Source organism: Perognathus longimembris, chromosome 14 (assembly GCF_023159225.1).
Source record: "Perognathus longimembris pacificus isolate PPM17 chromosome 14, ASM2315922v1, whole genome shotgun sequence".
NCBI lineage: Eukaryota > Metazoa > Chordata > Mammalia > Rodentia > Heteromyidae > Perognathus > Perognathus longimembris.
In genome coordinates, this window is record NC_063174.1 from 11,575,128 (window position 1) to 11,593,254 (window position 18,127).

At 34.5% G+C, this 18,127-nt stretch overlaps 1 protein-coding gene across 3 annotated transcripts in view; it reads left to right on the forward strand.

The window, feature by feature from the left end:
• Nucleotides 1-18,127, forward strand: part of Mipol1 (mirror-image polydactyly 1) — a 250,668-nt gene that overhangs the window by 111,246 nt on the left and 121,295 nt on the right. For all 3 annotated transcript variants that reach the window (XM_048362982.1, XM_048362983.1, XM_048362984.1), the window contains one exon: nucleotides 13,627-13,734. In XM_048362982.1, the coding sequence (XP_048218939.1) occupies nucleotides 13,627-13,734 (108 nt within the window). The remainder of the gene's footprint in view (nucleotides 1-13,626; nucleotides 13,735-18,127) is intronic.

An 18,127-nucleotide genomic window follows, 5' to 3' on the forward strand; every position in this document is an offset into this window, starting at 1 on the left:
TCTACCACATCAGACAGAGCAACTTTAAAGTAAGGGCTAACCCCTAGGACTAAATTCAAAACTACAACAGATCTGTCAAAAAGAATTGTAAAACCAAGTCTAACAGGGCCAAAGGTCTCCAATAATAACCGTCTGCCACAGGGAAAGTCTATACTGTTTTAAGTGAAATAACATGATCTAGGCACTGTGTATTCACAATATTGAGCACATAAGTTATAATATTAGAATGTTAGGTTTATGGAGCAAGAAAATGTTATCTCTAATCTATCAGATAAGCAGGAGAAACAAATACTGAGATGCTTCATTGTATTAGAACTTTCAGAGAAATACTTTAAGATAGTCATTCTAAGCTTCCTTATAGATTTAAGGAAAAGGTGGTGATGTACCAGCAAGGAATCTAAAACTCTACAAAGAAACCTGCTGAAATTGCAAAACTATAAGTGGAAATTTCACTGAATAAGCAAAAGAATGTTTATAAACTATACAATAAAAGTTTAGTGAACTTGAAGAAAGATCAGTAGAAATTATCTATTCTGAGCAAAATTGAGAAAGTAAATACAAATTAAAAAGTATGTCTTTATCTATGAGAGAGTATCAAACTGAGTCACACCTGAACTCCATGCAGCAGGAGAGATATGAGAGAAAGAATATAAGGCTGTAAATTCCTTAAGCTTGGATAAAACAAGCTTACAGATCAAGAATTTTATTCTTGAAAAAAATGAAATTGGAAGGCCCATGCTATCTGATATTAAGACTATTTTGATAATAATCAAGACTGTTGTATGCATATCATATTAGATATAACAGTATAGAGTAAAAGTAGACTCACTCTTATAGTCAATAATTTTTTAATTTTAGTAATTTTATTGTGGTTCACTTACTATGTACTTGTTGGTTCATATTTAAATATTTCAGAATTTTCTTTTTAAGGCTGAATATAATTTTAATGCTTTTGCTCATTTTAAGTTGGATGTGTATTTTGTTAAGTTGTAAAAATCCTTTATGTATTACCATTATTAGATATATAACTTGCATAAATTGTCTCCTGTTCCATGTATTTTCTTGTCACTCTGTTGATATGATCCTTTTATGCAAAAGACCTTATTTTTTTTAATATGGGATATACTTTATTTTTTTTAATAATAATTACTTGTTTCAAAAGACCTTAATTTTGAGATAGTTCAGTTTATTTATGCTTGTTTTAGGTCCTTGTACTTTTGATATTGTATTCAAGAAATAATTAACAAATCCAATGTCATGAAAAGTTTCTCTGTTTAAGAAACTTAAGGGCTGGGAATGTGGCTTAGTGGTAGAGTGCTTGCCTAGTATTGCATGAAGCCCTGGGTTGGATTCCTCAGTACAAAATAAACAGAAAAAGCCAGAAGTGGCTCTGTGACTCAAGTGGTAGAGTGTTAGCCTTGAGCAAAAAAAGCTCAGTGACAGTGACCTGGCCCTGAATTTAAGCCCCAGGAGTGGCAAAAAAAAAAAAAAAAAAAAAAAACCCTCAGTAGAAACAGTATCATTTTCATTAAGTTAAACAGAAGAAAGAATATCAGGAATTAAAGAAAAAGTTAAAAATTGATTTCAGACAGTAATAAAAAGGGGTAAGAAAATCAACTCTGTAATCATGGCCTCAACTTCAAGAACTTTAGGATATGATCAAGAGCCGAAACTTAAGGATACTTCATGTAGAAAAGGAGCTGAGTTACAAACTCAAGGGAAGGAAAACCATACATCAAGTGGATTTAACAGACATGAACAGAATATTCCATCCAACCTCCAGTTTTTCTGAGCAGCTGATGGAATCATCTCCAAAATAGGCCACATTTTAGGCTGAAAAATAAACAAAACAAATAACCCTAATAATTTCTTTTATCAGATCTTAATGGAAAACTAGAAAGTAACCAAAGAAACTAAAGATAATATATGAACATATGGTGAATAAACAATACATATTAAAATGTATGTAATTCCTAGAAAGAAGGGTTGAAGGCGTGACTCAGTTGGTAGAACACTAGCCAATGAATGAAAGCATCAGATATTGAGTTCGAGTCCTGGTCTTGAAAAATAAAATAAAATAAAATGAAAACATAAAAGTTTCCTATAATCAAGTGAAAATGAAAATATCACCAAAATCTGGGGGATACAGCAATGGCAGATATAAGAGGGAAAGCTATTTTTTTTTTTTTAGAGACACCTCAAATAGCAAGCATGCACCAAAGGCCTAATAAAATCAATAATAAGCCAAATACAAAATTAGAATAAAAGAACAATAAAAATGATAATGAAACAAAGAGTTGGTTCTGAGAATAGGTAAGTATGATAGATGACAGAAAAAGAAAAAGATCCAAATCAATAAAATCAGAGAAAAATGGGAGACATTAAAACAGATATCACTAGAAGAAGGAATAATTTTGAAAACTTAACAGTATTTTAAAAACTTATGCTCCAATAAATTGTAAACTTAGTTTTTTTTGCCAGTCCTGGGGCTTGAACTCAGGGCCTCAGCACTGTCCTTGGCTTCTTTTTTTGCTCAAGGCTAGCACTCTCTCACTTGAGCCACAGTGCCACTTCTGGCTTTTTCTATATACATGGTGCTGAGGAATTGAACCTAGGTCTTCATGTATACGAGGCGAGCACTTTACCACTAGGCCATATTCCCAGCCCCTAAATTGCAAAACTTAGAAGGGGTATATTTCTAGACACACAAGGCCTGTCTAAATTAAACTAAGAGGATATACTAACACCTGAACAGATCTATAATAAGCAATGAGCACAATAGTCTTCCAGCAAAGAAAATTCCAGCATCTGATAGGTTCACTTCTGAATTCTACCAAATATTTAAAGAAGAACCTACTCCCATGTTCAAACTATTCCATAAATTTGAATGGGAAAGCAGGTTTCCATACTCACTCTTATGAGGGCAGCATCACTGATAACAAATTTTGAGAAAAGTACCTACCAATTTCCTTCATGAAAATAGACATTTAAAAGTTTTAATAAAATATTTGCAAACAAACTCAAAGATACATTAAAAAGATCATACACGATGATTAAGTTGTTTGCTTTATATGATTTATGAATGGTTCAATCAGTAAATCAATAAACAAAAATCACACGATCATTTCTATAGTTACAGAAAAAGGCAATGCTAGTACACTAGTATCATACCTTAACAAGTGAGGCAATGGTAATAGAAAATGATTTTTGAATAGTACTCTAGAAGTACCTGCAATAATAGCAAGAACTCACAAATGAAATAGTCAACTGAGTGAAGAAGTAAAACTACAAAAAGGGAGAATTTTTTTTCACCATTGTGGATGAATATGCAGAATATATCAGGAGGTAAAAATTAAACACCATAAGAATAAGTAATCCAATTAATAAATGAGCAAATGAACTAAACAGACACGGTTCAAGTGAATAAGTGCTAATGTCCAATAGAAGAAAACATGTTAGAAATCTTTAGTGATCAAGGAAGTGGAAATCAAAACTACATTGAGATTCTATCTAATCCAGTCAGTATGGCTATACCAAGAAAAACAAGTTTCAACAAATAGTTGTGAGAATGGGGGGAAAATAAAGCTTTATACACTGAACCCTTATATAATGGAAATCACATAGCAGTTCCTGAGAGAAAATTAATAATAGGATTGCCATATGTAATGGCATTTTTTCAGACCTAAATTTAAAAAAATCATTTTTGGAAAAATGAACAGACATAGAGATCAATATATTAAGGGAAATAAGCTAGGCTTACATGGAAAATTATTCTGTGCTTTCTCTTAGATGTGAAATTTAGTAGAAAAAACAAGGGCATTTACAAAGAGAACTGTAAAGGATGTGGAAGCAGAAAAAAAGAGAAGGGAAAATAAGGATAAACAAAGGTTAACAGTGTGCCAGGCACTGATTGCTCACACATAAAATTCTATCTACTCTGGAGTCTGAGATCTGAGAATCACAGTTTGAAACCAGTCCCGGCAAGAACGTCCATTATATTCTTATCTGCAATAAGCTACTCGGAAAAAGGCTCAGGGACAACACTCAGGCAAGCACTCTACCACTAAGCCATAGTCCCAGCCTCCAATGAGTTTTTAATTTGATTTGTTGAGTTTTTCTTTTCCTAATTTCTGTTGTTCCTTCAAGAATCTTTGTTTGGTGAAGTTCTTATCCTAAGTGCTAAATTTCTCATTCAGTTCTTGAATTGACTTTTTCTTATTTTATCATCTGTTTACTTGAATCTTCTCTGGGGTCACTGACCTTGTATTTTTGTTTTGGGTTTGTTGTTTTGTTTTTTGTTTCTGTTTTTGTTTTTGTTTTTTGGTCACTGTCCCTGAGCTCTTTTGATTGAAGCTATCACTCTATCACTTTGAGCCACAGCAGGACTTCTGGTTTTTTAGTGGATAATTGTAAATAAGCGTCTCACAGGGACTTTACTGCCTGTGTTGGCTTCAAACTGCAATCCCTGGATCTCAGCCTCCTGAGAGCTAGGACTATAGGCATGAGCTACCATCACTAGGCAGCTGAACTTTTTAGTCTTCTTAGTTGGCACCCTTCACTTGGCTGTCTCAGTTCTCATTACCACTTAGAAGGGAAAAAGCAGAGAGCAATAATAACAACTAAAATCAAGCCATGTGTTTCAATGTAGTTTTTTTTTTTTTAAGGCAGATTCTGCTATACCATTAGTAATAACAATAAATAACAGCTAGGATACTCATAAACTACTAATTCAAATATGATGATGATGATGATGATGATGATGATGATGATGATGATGATTCTTCTGCTGCCCCGCTGTGATTGTTTCTGGGAACTGAATTTGCTAGTTATATGCTCTGCTACTTGAGATGAACCTCAGCCTTTTTGTGTTTTTTTTTTTTTTATGATTTTATTTATTTCAGCAGTTCTGGGGTTTGAACTTGGGCCTTCCTTTCCAGTTGCTCTTCTTCTTGAGCCACTTTTTCGGGCCTTTTTTGTCTTAGCTCATTTTCCTTAGGGACAGCCTTGTGCAATCTCACCTGTACCTCTCAGGTAGCTGAGTTTACAAGTGTTCACTGGGTTGTTAGTTGAGATGGATTCTGACACTTGGCCAGGGCGGGCTGTGAAATGCAGTCTTCCCAAGTAGCTGAGTTTACAGATGTGAAACAACATCACACCCAGTTTCATTTTGGTTTTTTGTTTTAGAAAGAATCTTGCTAAGTTGTGATCCTCTGTCTCTGCTTCTTGAACAGCTGCGATTCCAAGCATTCACCACTATGCCCAACTAAAAATTATTAAAGTGAAAGTATTAATAATTAACTAACAAAATTGAGTAGAGAAATGATAAAAGAAGATTGGATAAAGGTGAAAATAATGAGAAATAAACATATAAGAAACAATAGTAAGAGAAAGCAATAAAACAAATACAGCCAAGGCAAAATATTCACAAAAGAAAAAGCAAACACTTAATATTTCTTCATTTAAGACATATTAGTATTTTCTCCCTCAGACACTGAGGATGGCAATGATTAGGTTTGCTTTCCCCAATCTTCTGCAGTTTATTTGGTATGTTGGGGGAGGGGGACCAGGGGTTATTGAGTTGTTTACTTTCTGAAATCCAAACAGGTTAGACCAGAAAAGCAGGTATAGCCCCACCCTGCCTTTTCCATTGAGGTGCAGCAATTCCTGCCTATGTTTTCTGTGTCCTGGCTTGGCAATACTGGGAGCACAAGAGCTGAGCTCCCACTGATCTTGCCAGCTAAGTCCAAGAACTGCGTAGTTCAATTCCCTTGTGTACCACAGACACTTTGCCAGTGAGTTCAGGGGTATGGGAAAGGCCTGAGCAAGCTGCCTTTCCACCAAATGCCTCGATCTCTGAGAGTAGATGCAATCAGCCCAAAGCAGTTTGCACTGGCTTGGCCAGGCAAGGAAGGGCAAGGAGTGATTCCGCAGTATGAGTGTCCTAAAAACACACACCCTCATTGCCCAGCTGCTAGTCACATATAGCTTGTCTTCCTCTTCCTTGTCAGGTTGCAGTACCCACTTGTAAGGCCCCCAGCTATCTTCTGCAGTGTGAATCACTTCCCCCACCAAGTAGACATGTGTTCTCGAATCTGGATCCTGTTGTCTTGGGTTCCCACTGATTCTCAGAGGAGTTTACACTTATGCCGCTCAGAGGGCAAGGCCTTGGACCCAAAAATGCAGGGGTGTCTGCCCTTCCCAGTCCAAACACTTGATTTTAAGACCTCTCAAAATTATTTCTGTTTATGACGATCAAAAAGCTAGAAAGTTCAGCAGGACCAGCCCCTTCTCCAGCATCTCTTTGCTCATTGGATCACAGTTGTCCCATCTGAGAGTCTCTCTTTGCAGAATGCCAGATTGTATTCCTGTGTACTGCATTTGAATCTGCCCTCTTGAATAAAACCCTTATGAGGGGGAATTTCCCCTTCCTACTATTTTTCAGGATCCTCACATGCATAGTTCTTTTACAAATGTACAATTAATTAGTTCTGATATTCACCTGCCCTCTGTCTGCTGTTTTCCATTGTGTTTCTGTCTTTCCACACAACCCACTTTCCCTGTTCTTTGTGGAGACTCAAGAAAGTGATGTATTTCCATAATCTGTCCCATTTGACTTTCCCTGCCCCAGCAGAGGAGTCCTTGATACTCATATTTCTAATTAATCACCAAAAAAAGCTGGAAGTGGAGCTGTGGCTTAAGTGGTAGAGTGACAGCCTTAAGAGAAAAAGCTAAAGGACAGCTCCTAGACCCTGAGTGCAATCCTCATTACTGGTGCATGTGTGCACACCCCCCCCCCCCATTCACTTGACTGTTTATTTCTTTCTATATATTCTATTCCATTGATCTATATGTCAGTACCACATTGTTTAGATTAATGTAATTTTATAATAACTTTTTAAATGAGAAAGTATGAAATCTTACCATTTTAAAAATCTTCTTATATTAGCCTCTTTTGTCATTATATAATGTCTTTTTATTTTGCCCTTGAACAGAGTTTTGTTGTTACTGAGGTTATTGTTACTGGTGGTTTGTTGTTTTTTTTTCTGCAACTGTATCTAGTCTACTATTAAACCCAGTAAAGGCATTCTTCCTTTCCTTTGTGGCATTGTTGTATGTTTGTTTTTTGTTTAAGCTGGTATGAGGATTAAAGTTAGAGACTCACTCTTACTTCACTGACTTGCATTTTACTACTTAAGCCATGCCTTCAGAATGGCTTTTTGCTGATTAGTTGAAGATAGAGTCTTGCAGAGTGATCTGTTTGGGCTGCTCAAACTATAGATTTACAAGCACAAGCTATGGGCACCTGGCTTGTTATGATGTTTTTACTCTCTAACATTTGCTTTTATTCTTCCATAGAATTTCAGTGTTTTAGTCATATGACTCAGGACTTCATATTTGATAAGAAAGTGCTGTGCTGATGAGTTATACCCATAGCTCTGCATATCTATACTTATATGTTGTTTGCTTTACCGTTTAGTCCTTAAAAAGTATATATATTATATATATATATATATATAACTGGTCCAATGTTTCCAATAGCCCTTCTATTTCTGAGTCTGGTTTTGATCATCACACTGACTTGTCAAACTTGTTTTCGGTCTTATGATTTTTTTTTTTTTCTCTTAACAGGTGGACATGATATACTGTGTGAAAAGAAATAGTGTTAGTATTTCTTCCCTCTTGTTCCTCCCTTGGTTGAGGGGCTTTGTGAATTATTAACTAGTTTTTTGAATTCTCACAAAGTGGTGTACCAAGTGGTATTACTAATTGGCATCCACTGGAAGCAAGGGCCTGGAGCTTCATAGTCTTTCACATTGTAGATGTCACTTTCCTCATTATGGTTTTGATGTATTTCTCCTACCAACTAGTAATTTCAAATATTTTCCTATACTTATTGATCATTTTATATTATTTTTAGAGGAGTGTTTTTTTTCTAGTACTTAGCTCATTTTTAAATTGTATAATTTACTTTTGTTACTGAATTGTCCAGCATTTTTTCCTGTATTCTTGAAAAAGAATGAAAATATATTCATGCAGTCCTAAGGGCTTCCAGACATCTGCAGATCTATAATTCACATTGACACCAAACTTTACTTTGTTTGGACTGGAAGACTCCTATTATTTTATTTTTGTCTGCAAAGGAAAGTGCTGCATACCATCCAAGTGGGGAGAAGTTTGATTCTAATGTGATCAAGATGATTTGTGTGAAAGCAGGTTATACAAAAGGAGAAACAGCAGCTGTTACAAACTTAGTGTTATAGAACTTTTTGTTGGGAATTGAAGGCATGTTGAACTTTCAAAAAATAAAACAAAAAAACAGATTCATTACAATATGTTATCAGCTTGATATAATTATTCAGAATTCATAGTAATCACAAATGAAATTATATATTTTCTAATAGGTATTTGCCATAATCTTGTAAAATTTTAGAATCATGACAAACTGGGCATGATGGTATGTGTACACCTGCAATCCAAGCTCTTGGGAGGCTGAGACAGGAGGATCATGATCTCAAGTTCAACCTGGGAAACTGAGACTCTATCATTATTGATACTTAAACTGTTTTAACTGTAGATAGTGGGGAGCATTTTAAAGTTATCTCTCAAGTCCTTTCTGAAAGCCATTTTCTCTCTGATAATTCCTTACTCCACTATCACCGAGGTTTCTGGATCATATAGTTCATTTTTTTTTTTTTTTTGCTCAAGGCTAGCACTCTGCCACTTGAGCCACAGCGCCACTTCTGGCCGTTTTCTATATATGTGGTGCTGAGGAATCGAACCCAGGGCTTCATGTATACGAGGCACGCACTCTTGCCACTAGGCCATATTCCCAGCCCATATAGTTCATTTCTTGCCCCAAATCTAGGTTGTCAGCCATGTAACTATAGTCCTCCATTTTTACTAAGTCCAGGTGCTAGGGATCTTCAATACTACTGGGTTTTCATTATTTCTTCCTTTTCCGTGGGAAATAGCACATGGGAATTAGACAGGCACCCAGTTTTTAAGAGACGTAACTCACCATGCCTTCATATTGATACTTTGAGTTCTAAACTAATGAATTTTTATTTAACTTACTCTCTTACTCCTGTGTCTTTTTTCTCCTGTGATGAAAATTGCCAGTTCCCAAGGATATGGTGCTGATGTCCTCTTCCAGTGAAAAGGATAAGTTCAAAATAATCATCTTTCCAGTTGCACTATCACAATAAAAGGAACTTGTTGGCATACTTCGCAAAAAGCAGTTGAAACCCAGGAGAAGGCTCCGATGCTTTGATATATACGAATTATTCTTGGAAAGCTTATTTTATATAATTGTGTCAGATAATAAAATAAAACTTTCTGTAAGTTAAATCTAATCTTGTAAACAAAACAGAAAGAGGTAGCTCAAGACAGGAAATATGTATGTATTATCAGTCTCATTTTATTTGTACCAAATTAATGTAAACAGACACAAATTAAAAGTGTGTTTTTTAAATACATACATAGACATATGCAAATTAATATAACCAATGTAATGCGTATCAGTTGGGGCTTATCACAGTAATGAGAACAGTGTAATGCATTAAAGAATTGAGATAATTGACTATATTTGCACATTTGGACAAAGCATTCCATAAAACATAGTTGAAATTTTATAATGAGGAATTGAACTCTTGATTAAGCTAGGTATAAAATAAATACAATTCCATAATGTGATCAGATCAGCATATCTACCAATATCTACCAAAATTTCTCTTAGAAGCTTTTTGTTTTTTCTTTTTTGCCTGTCCTAGGGCTTGAACTCAGGGCCTAGGCACTGTCCCTGAGCTTCTTTTGCTCAAAGCTAGCACCCTACCACTTGAGGCACAGCACCACTTCCACCTTTTTCTGTTTATGTGATACTGAAGAATTAAAACCAGGGCTTCATTCATGCTAGGCAAGCACTCTACCACTAAGCCATATTGCCAGCCCTAAAAGCATTTTTTTATGGTCAGGAGTGTGAATATAAAAGTGCCAACCACTACAATAACAATTCAAGAACTTTTAAGATGTCAACCACAAAAAGGAAAATACTTTTTTGCCTATATTTTCCAATGTGTATTCAGATTCTGCCACCATCAGTGACCCACCCTCATCTCTCTTCTTGACTACTTAATCTCCCAATCTACTTCCGGATTCTGTCCTGGCCCTCTTAGGGTCGTGTGTGTGTGTGTGTGTGTGTGTGTGTGTGTGTGTGTGTCCATCTGTCTGTCTGTGTCTGTGTGTGTGTGAGGAAACACTAACCAAATTTAATACAAAATAAATCATGCTGCTTCTCTGTTCAGAACTCTCAAGCAACTTTCTATTTTACTTAAAGTCTTTATTATAAGGACTTCAAGCTCTTCTCACCTCATCTCCTAGAGTTCTCCTTCCTTATGTCATCCCTGCTAGATTTATGCTGTTACTCAAGCATTTGAGACAAGCTTTTACCTCAGGATCTTTGCACTGTTTATTTTTTTCCTTCTGTTTCAGCCATTCCTCCCAAAGATATGCAATACTTACTGCTTTGTCTTTTTAGAGTCTTTATTCACGTATTGGTTTTTCCATATGTCCTTCCAATATAATTAAAAAAATTTCCTTACGACTCTTAGCACTTTCTCTACTCTTGACACTCCCTATTCTATGAAGTTTATCTTAATAACATTTTCATCTTTATCATATTATATATTTCATTTATTAGTTACTTATTTTCTGATGTAGAATATAGGCTCCATAGGGGCAGGGGATCTTATTTACTTTGTTAAATGCTCTTTTTCCTATCTGGAAATGAATAATTACTTAGTAAATATTGTTTGGATTAAAGTATTGCACTTCAGAATAGATGATTATTTTTTCCTTTCTTGGGCTGTAGGGTACTACAGAGTAAAATCAGAACTTTGTGCTTGCCTCCCAAGCACACTGCGATGACCACCACTTCAGATGTGTTCTCTCAGTAGTGTGTTTAGCCTGTGAGCCACAAGCTGTGATCTCTACCTCCTAAAGAGTTTGGGATTACAGATGTGTGTTCCCAGGGCCCAGATGTTTGAGGGAAGAAAGAGGGGCAGTATTCAATGAGACAGAAATTTGTCACAGTGTAATCTAAAAGATTTACATTAAATTTACCCAGTTACATTTGGTACATATTGGTGATGGATGTAAAAGTTCTGTTACATTATTCTTTGTCTCTGTAGATCTTAAATGACAAATTTGAAAAAAAATGAACATGTATGAAGATAGGAATAATATCAAGAAAATTTGAGATACAAATTTTGGGATATGTATCTGCTTTATAAAAATTTTATAAAATTATTTTTGGGGGGAGGGTAGGTGTCTGTCATATGGCTTGAACTCAGGAACTGCATGATTTCCCTGAGCTCTTTTTGTTCAAGGCTAGCGCTAAACCATTTTGAGCCACAGCTCTGCTTACAGTTTTCTAGTGGTTAATTGATGGTAAGAGTTGCATGGACTTTCCTGCCCAGACTAGTTTTGAATTGTGCTTGTGTTCCTCAGATCTCAGACTCCTGAGTAGCTAGGATCACAGGCCAGAGCCATCAATGGCAGGCAACATTTTATAAACTTCTAACATATAGTACAGTATAGTATACATACTGGTGAATAAACAGGTAAGTTTTGGGTTGTTCAATAACTGTCAAAGAGAATAGAAATAAAAAATTGAAGCAAACCAGAAAAAATTATACATGACTATTTAAATTGTAGTGAATATTAAACTATTAAATATAAAGTCAGATGAAATCATACAATTCAATATATGTAAATAACATAAATATAGCAAAATACAAATCTCAAACATATCTGCATTTATATTATTTTTAGTCACCTCAATACCATTGTTTCACTCTGTTTGAATCTTAAGTAGTATTAAATATATATAATTTATAAGCAAATCACAATGAATTCAAAATTTCTTTCTTGAGCTAAAAATGAATGAATCATGTTTTTACTTTACTGCTGTGTATATAGGGAAAATGGCTATTTGGGGATCCGTTCAAATTTTCTTGAAATGAAAAGAATACATGACCAGACAATTCCTTTTCATGTTTCCTATCTCCAAATACAATCTTGAGCTTCATTCTAATTTTTAACATTTGTTTTTCTCCAATTTCAACCCACAAAATCTTATAACCAAAGCAAGTCCAACTCAAATGACATCTACTTCATGAAACATTGTACCTCCATAGTAAAAATTTCCATTCTCTCTTTGAATCCCCATAGATTGTAGTTTATCATTCCTTTTCACACTTAATTGAAAATGTACAGAATGCTTCTAGTAGAGTAAATTGGTACTAGATTGTTAAATTTGCTGTTACCGCTTACTTGTTTTCATGGCTCTTAGTTATATCTTCACTATGTGATCAAATAGTTTGGTATGAGGTTTAAAAAAGCACAGAGATAAATCATATAGTTCTTGCAAATAAAAGAAAATGAGACATGTTATAAAGTTTTCATTAATTTTAAGGATGTGATAGATGATTTGTCACATAGCACATGGTAGAATGGACATGGCAATGGAAAAGAATCTGCCACTGAAGCTGTCGGTACTGGGTCATATTTGTAGAATTTATCTTCAACAAAATCATTTCTAAAGTGAATTAACAATAACTTGAAATACCTTAACTTTGCAGCTACCTTATTTAATTTTAAAATGTATCTTGGTTTTCTAAGTATTTGCATGCATGAGGTGTATATACTCGATTTTGTGTTTGCATATTAACATAATCTAAATCAATATCAGGTATCTGGCAAGACTTTTTGTTTTAAAAGGCTTTGTATAGGACTAAGGAAATACTGGTGCTGACTACTTGTTTGTTGTAGAGGTCAGAACTAGACAAAATCAGTGTTAGAATAGTAAGAACCAACAAGTTACATTATAGTCCCTTGTTTTATCATGAAAACATGATATTTTATTCACTGTGACAACCAAGTGTTTATAAAATAATCTAGAAAGAACTTTGTTTAGATTGTGAATCAATATGTTGCTATAGTTGGTGACTTAATATTCTAATTTAAAAAGAAAAGGGAAAAGAAATGATTTTTTAAATTTTTTTTCCTGAAACATGGGTTTAATATGTTATTTCTTTAATCAGTATTTCATGTAGTTTTATACTGTCTTGATTTACAGCATATCAGTTTATAACATGTACAGTTTTTATTAAATGTTTTAGATACCTAAAATGGGGCATCTCTTAATGTACATTTTATAATTTTTTGTTTTTTAAATGCCATAAATTGATCATAGACTGTAGTATTGTAGTTTATTGAGAATCCAATATCATTTAGAAGCATGTTTTATTTCAGCATGTTTAATGAAAAAATATCCAGAATATTTTTGTTAATGAAGAAAGTAATTTTGAATATATATTTGATGTTTATTTTATAAAATGTAGTATTTTTCTGTTATATTTAACTTAATAAGACTAATTGAAAAATATGACCAAATTTACAAAATACCATAAGTAATGTTATTTTGTTACTTTTATTTAACATTTCTGTTGCAAAAGAGCCCATTGCCTTTTAGAGAATACAGTAGCATTATTTACATTAATTCATATGGTTTGGTGAAAAAAAAATGCTATACCTCCTTTACTTAATGGGATTCTTCCCCTGTGGCAGTGCAAACGGCTAGAGCAGGAGCTTCATCATCTGAAAGAGCAGAACCAGACTTCAGCAAACAACATGAGACATCTGACTGCTGAAAACAATCAAGAACGTGCTCTGAAGGTAAATCTCCTCTCCTTCTCGCAGGCAAATTAAGGTTGTAAGCCCTTGGTGCCAGCTTTCTGGGCTGCATATATCAGTTGTGTACATTTCAGCAGAAGTGAGGCAGTGGTGTTTGCCAACAACCCCTTCTTTAAACACAGATACAGCACCCTTCTGTTGTGGTATTATTTTATTTCATGTATGTGTACATGAAAACAACATATTTCCTGAATTTTGAGTAGTGATGTATTAATAACTTTGGCCACATATTCTCTTTATATTTTTTATATTCTTTCTTTCTGTAGCTATTAAAAAGTATTCGATTATAGGCCTTTTCTTTGAATCAGTATTTTATTATTATAATCCTAATTGAATTATAAATACTAACAACTCACAAAATTGTATTTCCCTTTAGGAGATGTAAATACATTTGGGAACTGAAGAAATACTTAGAATGTTATCATAAAAAAGAAAAATAAAGACAATATATTTAAGTGGAACTTCAAATAAGTTCAAGTACACATTTTAGGACAAGTTCTGTACCATTACAATGTAGATCCAAGAATCACGAAGAAGGGTCTTATTTTGATTCTACTAGCCATGTTTTTTCTAGAGTGCTAGTGGCTTTTCATTTACTTTTCCTTTGCCCCAGTTCCCAAGATAGCTAATGCCAATGTAAAGGTACTCTCTACCCTCAAGGTGCTTGCCTTCTCATTAGCAAGTTTTCCAAAATGCCTGGAAAAACAAAAGATGTATGAATGTTTTATTTACAGTAAGAAAAGATTTATTACCAAAATGATTGCATTGTACTTTACTGTCTTGATTTCATTATTGTTGGAGATTACAGGGAAATAATGTGCTATTGACAGTGTAACATATAAAACCAGAATTGAAAAAAATTTCATCCTCCAAAATTGAGGAAAATGTTAATATTTTTATGTGGAAAATATTTTAACCTATGCCAATAATGTGAGGCATGGTAGAACTTAGATTTTCTAAGTTTAGCTTAGATTTTCAAATTCTTGGTCACAGGTGTATAATAACTGTTATTGTGTAATGTCATTTCTCTTATTGTCTATGAAATTTCTTGACAAACTAGAAAACCAAGGAAAGAGAATTATAAATTACTACAATTATTTTAATTGTCTCCCGAAGAAATGTACTATTTTATGAAAATTAAATATAATAGTTTTGAAGATACATACTTGTAGTGGAGAAAACAACATTGTTTTTTGGGTTTTGTTGGTGGTGGTGGTTGTGGGTTTGAACTCAGGGCCTGGGTATTGTCCCTGATCTTTTTGCTCAAGGCTAGTGCTCTACCATTTTGAACCACAGCTCCACTTCCAGCATTTTGGTGGATAATTGTAGAAAAGAGCCTCACGAACTTTCCTGCCCTGGCCAGCTTCAAACCGTGATCCTTAGATCTCAGCCTTCTGAGTAACTAGGCTTACAGGCCTGAGCCACTGGTGCTCAGCCAACATTATTTTCATAGAATTTTTTGTATACTCTGCTAATTTTTTAGCATTGTTAAAGGACTTACATATTATGTTCTGTATCATATCCCTCTTTCCATTTAAAACAGGACCTAAAATTAAAATTCAAGTGTGATAAGTACATGGTAATTACAGTATTTAACCTAGCATTTTTGGTGTGTGTTCATATTAAATTTAGTTACATAATAGTGGCTATTTATAGAGAGAAATAAGCTCACATTGATAAGAGCTTATTAAAATCAGAGGAAAATTAGTAGACCCTAAGAGACCCGCAAGTTTAAGATAGACCTCTGTAAAACATCTCTTTAGACTATAAAATTTAAGGTAACATATAAATATAATTCACTTTTACTTCTAACAAATAGACATTAAAATCTTTGGTAGTGGCTCATCTTTTTCTGTAGTAGTCCAAAGTTTTTCAAGTTGTTTCTTCATCATTGACAACTTTATCCATTAACTAAAGTCAGGTCCAATTTTGGTGGCATAAAGAGAGGGATAAGAATTTGTTTCTGAAAACTCCCTCATCAGCTCTATCTTCTGAAGCTGCTATATTCATTTAAACTCTGTATAAATGTGTGCTGTACATATCATTGACTTTAACTTATTTAACTGTATTTTCTGATGAGAAAACCTGAATTATGAAAAATAGATAATTTATAATATACATTATAATACATGTTATAAGTTATATTTTAAAAATTACTCTTTGTAGGAATTCTATTGATTTTGTGACTTTTATAGCACTCTATGTTTTTTATTTGCCATGGAAGCTATGAGTAGCAAGTTTATTACCAAGCTATATGGTAAATAGATGTTCCAACTTACCTTTTACAACCAGTAGTAGGTCTCATTTTTATTTGTTAGCTGATCTAATATTTAGTATCTAAATTAGTATTAGGAACATTTCTTTAATTTTCTAAATAATTGTATGTACCACTGGGTGCCAGTACCTCTTTTCTGCATTCCTGACTACTCGGGAGACTGAGATCTCAACATCACAGTTGAAAGTTAACCCAAGCAGGAGTCTGTTGGACTAGCTCCAATAAACTTGCAAAAAGGCCGGAAGTGGAGCTGTGGCTCAAGTGCGAACACTAATCTCATGCAAAAGAAGTTCAGGGACAGTACCTGGGCTGAGTTCCAGCTCAGGACTAGGAAAAAAAAAAATTCTATGTACCTAGAAACCTTCAGTCTAAAAGTAATGTTTCCAATGCTTTTGTATAAATAGTACCACTACTACTAACACTAATAAAAATAAATTTCAATAGAGTAAGAATTGAAAAAAATCACGCCTCACTTCCCTGGGTTACACTGAAATTTCTGAAAGATTTAATAGTACAGATATATTTGGGGTTTGGGGGGGAAATCAAAGATAAAAGTCATCTATTATATTGGACTTTCCAAGCTGATATTATGGCAAAGCCACAGTCATAAAAGAGGGTAATACTTTTGAATAACCTAGTAACAGTCAAATAATAATTTCTTTGCTTAGCAATAAGAAAATTATTTTTTAAATTATTATGATGCAGCATTGGTGTGTGTGTGTGTGTGTGTGTGTGTGTGTGTGTGTTGGTCCTGGGGCTTGAACTCAGGGCGTGTGTGTGTGTGTGTGTGTGTGTGTGTGTGTGTGTGTGTGTGTGTGTGTTGGTCCTGGGGCTTGAAATCAGGGCCTGGGTGCTATCCTTGAGCTTTTATGTTCAAAGCTAGCACTGTACCACTTGATTTTGCACTGCTGTTTATTTTGTTTTTATTTTTATTTTACCAGTCCTGGGGCTTTGACTAAGGGCCTGAGCTTCTTTTTGCTCAAGGCTAACACTCTACCACTTGAGACACAGTTCCACTGCTGGCTTTTTCTGTTTATGTGGTGTTGAGGAATCTAACCTAAGGCTTCATGCATGCTAGGCAAGCACTCTACCGCTAAGACACATTCCCAACCCCTGCACTTGTGTTTTTTTGTTTTTGTTTTTGTTTTTGTTTTTATGTTTAATTGGAGATAAGAGTCTCAAGGGCTTTTTTGCCAGGGCTGCCAGGCTCAATCTTTAGATCTCAGCACCTAAGGATCTAGGATGATAAGTGTGAGCCACCAGAGCCCAGCTAGGATTTGGTTTTTGATGATTATTTACAAACATTCTTTTTGGAGTAGTAAGGAATTCTAATAGTTGGACTTTTCTAGGCATGACATTTCTTCTGTTTTTATATTTTCTTGTTTTTCTAGGATAACACAATGGACCACATTGTAATGACACTAGTGTATATCCTGAGATTACTTTTTTAAAAACCTAATCTCATTTATAGTGAACTCTATCTACTTTGGTTAACAAGTTTATTTCTTATCCAGTTGTGGTAGCACACACCAGTAATTCCAGCTACTTGGGAGGTGGAGGTCAGGAGAGTCACAGTTTAAGGTCAGCCCAGGCAGAGTGTTTGCAAAACCCCAAATCAGCAAATAAGCTAGGCAGTAGCAGTGCACATCTGTAATCTTAGCTCTGTGGGAGGCATAAGTAGATGGAAGCTGGTCCCAGGCAAAAAGCACAAGACCCTATGTGAAAATCACTAAAGCAAAACAGGGTGAGGGTTCATAACTCATGGGATAGAATACCTGCCTGGCAGATTCAAATTCCCATACCAGAAAATAAAAGAGATAAAGAAATATTTGTTTCTTGAAAAACACATTTTTAGACTTAAATGTTTAAATTTAGATGAGCCGTAAATATATGGACAGTAAACATAATTACGAACTTCATACATACTTTCTTTTTTTCAACTTTAATTTTTTCTTTTATCAGGCACCTCTAAGCTCCTAAAGTGTCCCCCAATGTAATTGCATTAAGCTGGTCTTAGATTATAAATGACTGCTGATGGTCAGTTGTGATATGTAATACTCATTTTTACATACAACATCCTAATCCCCCAAAGATAATACA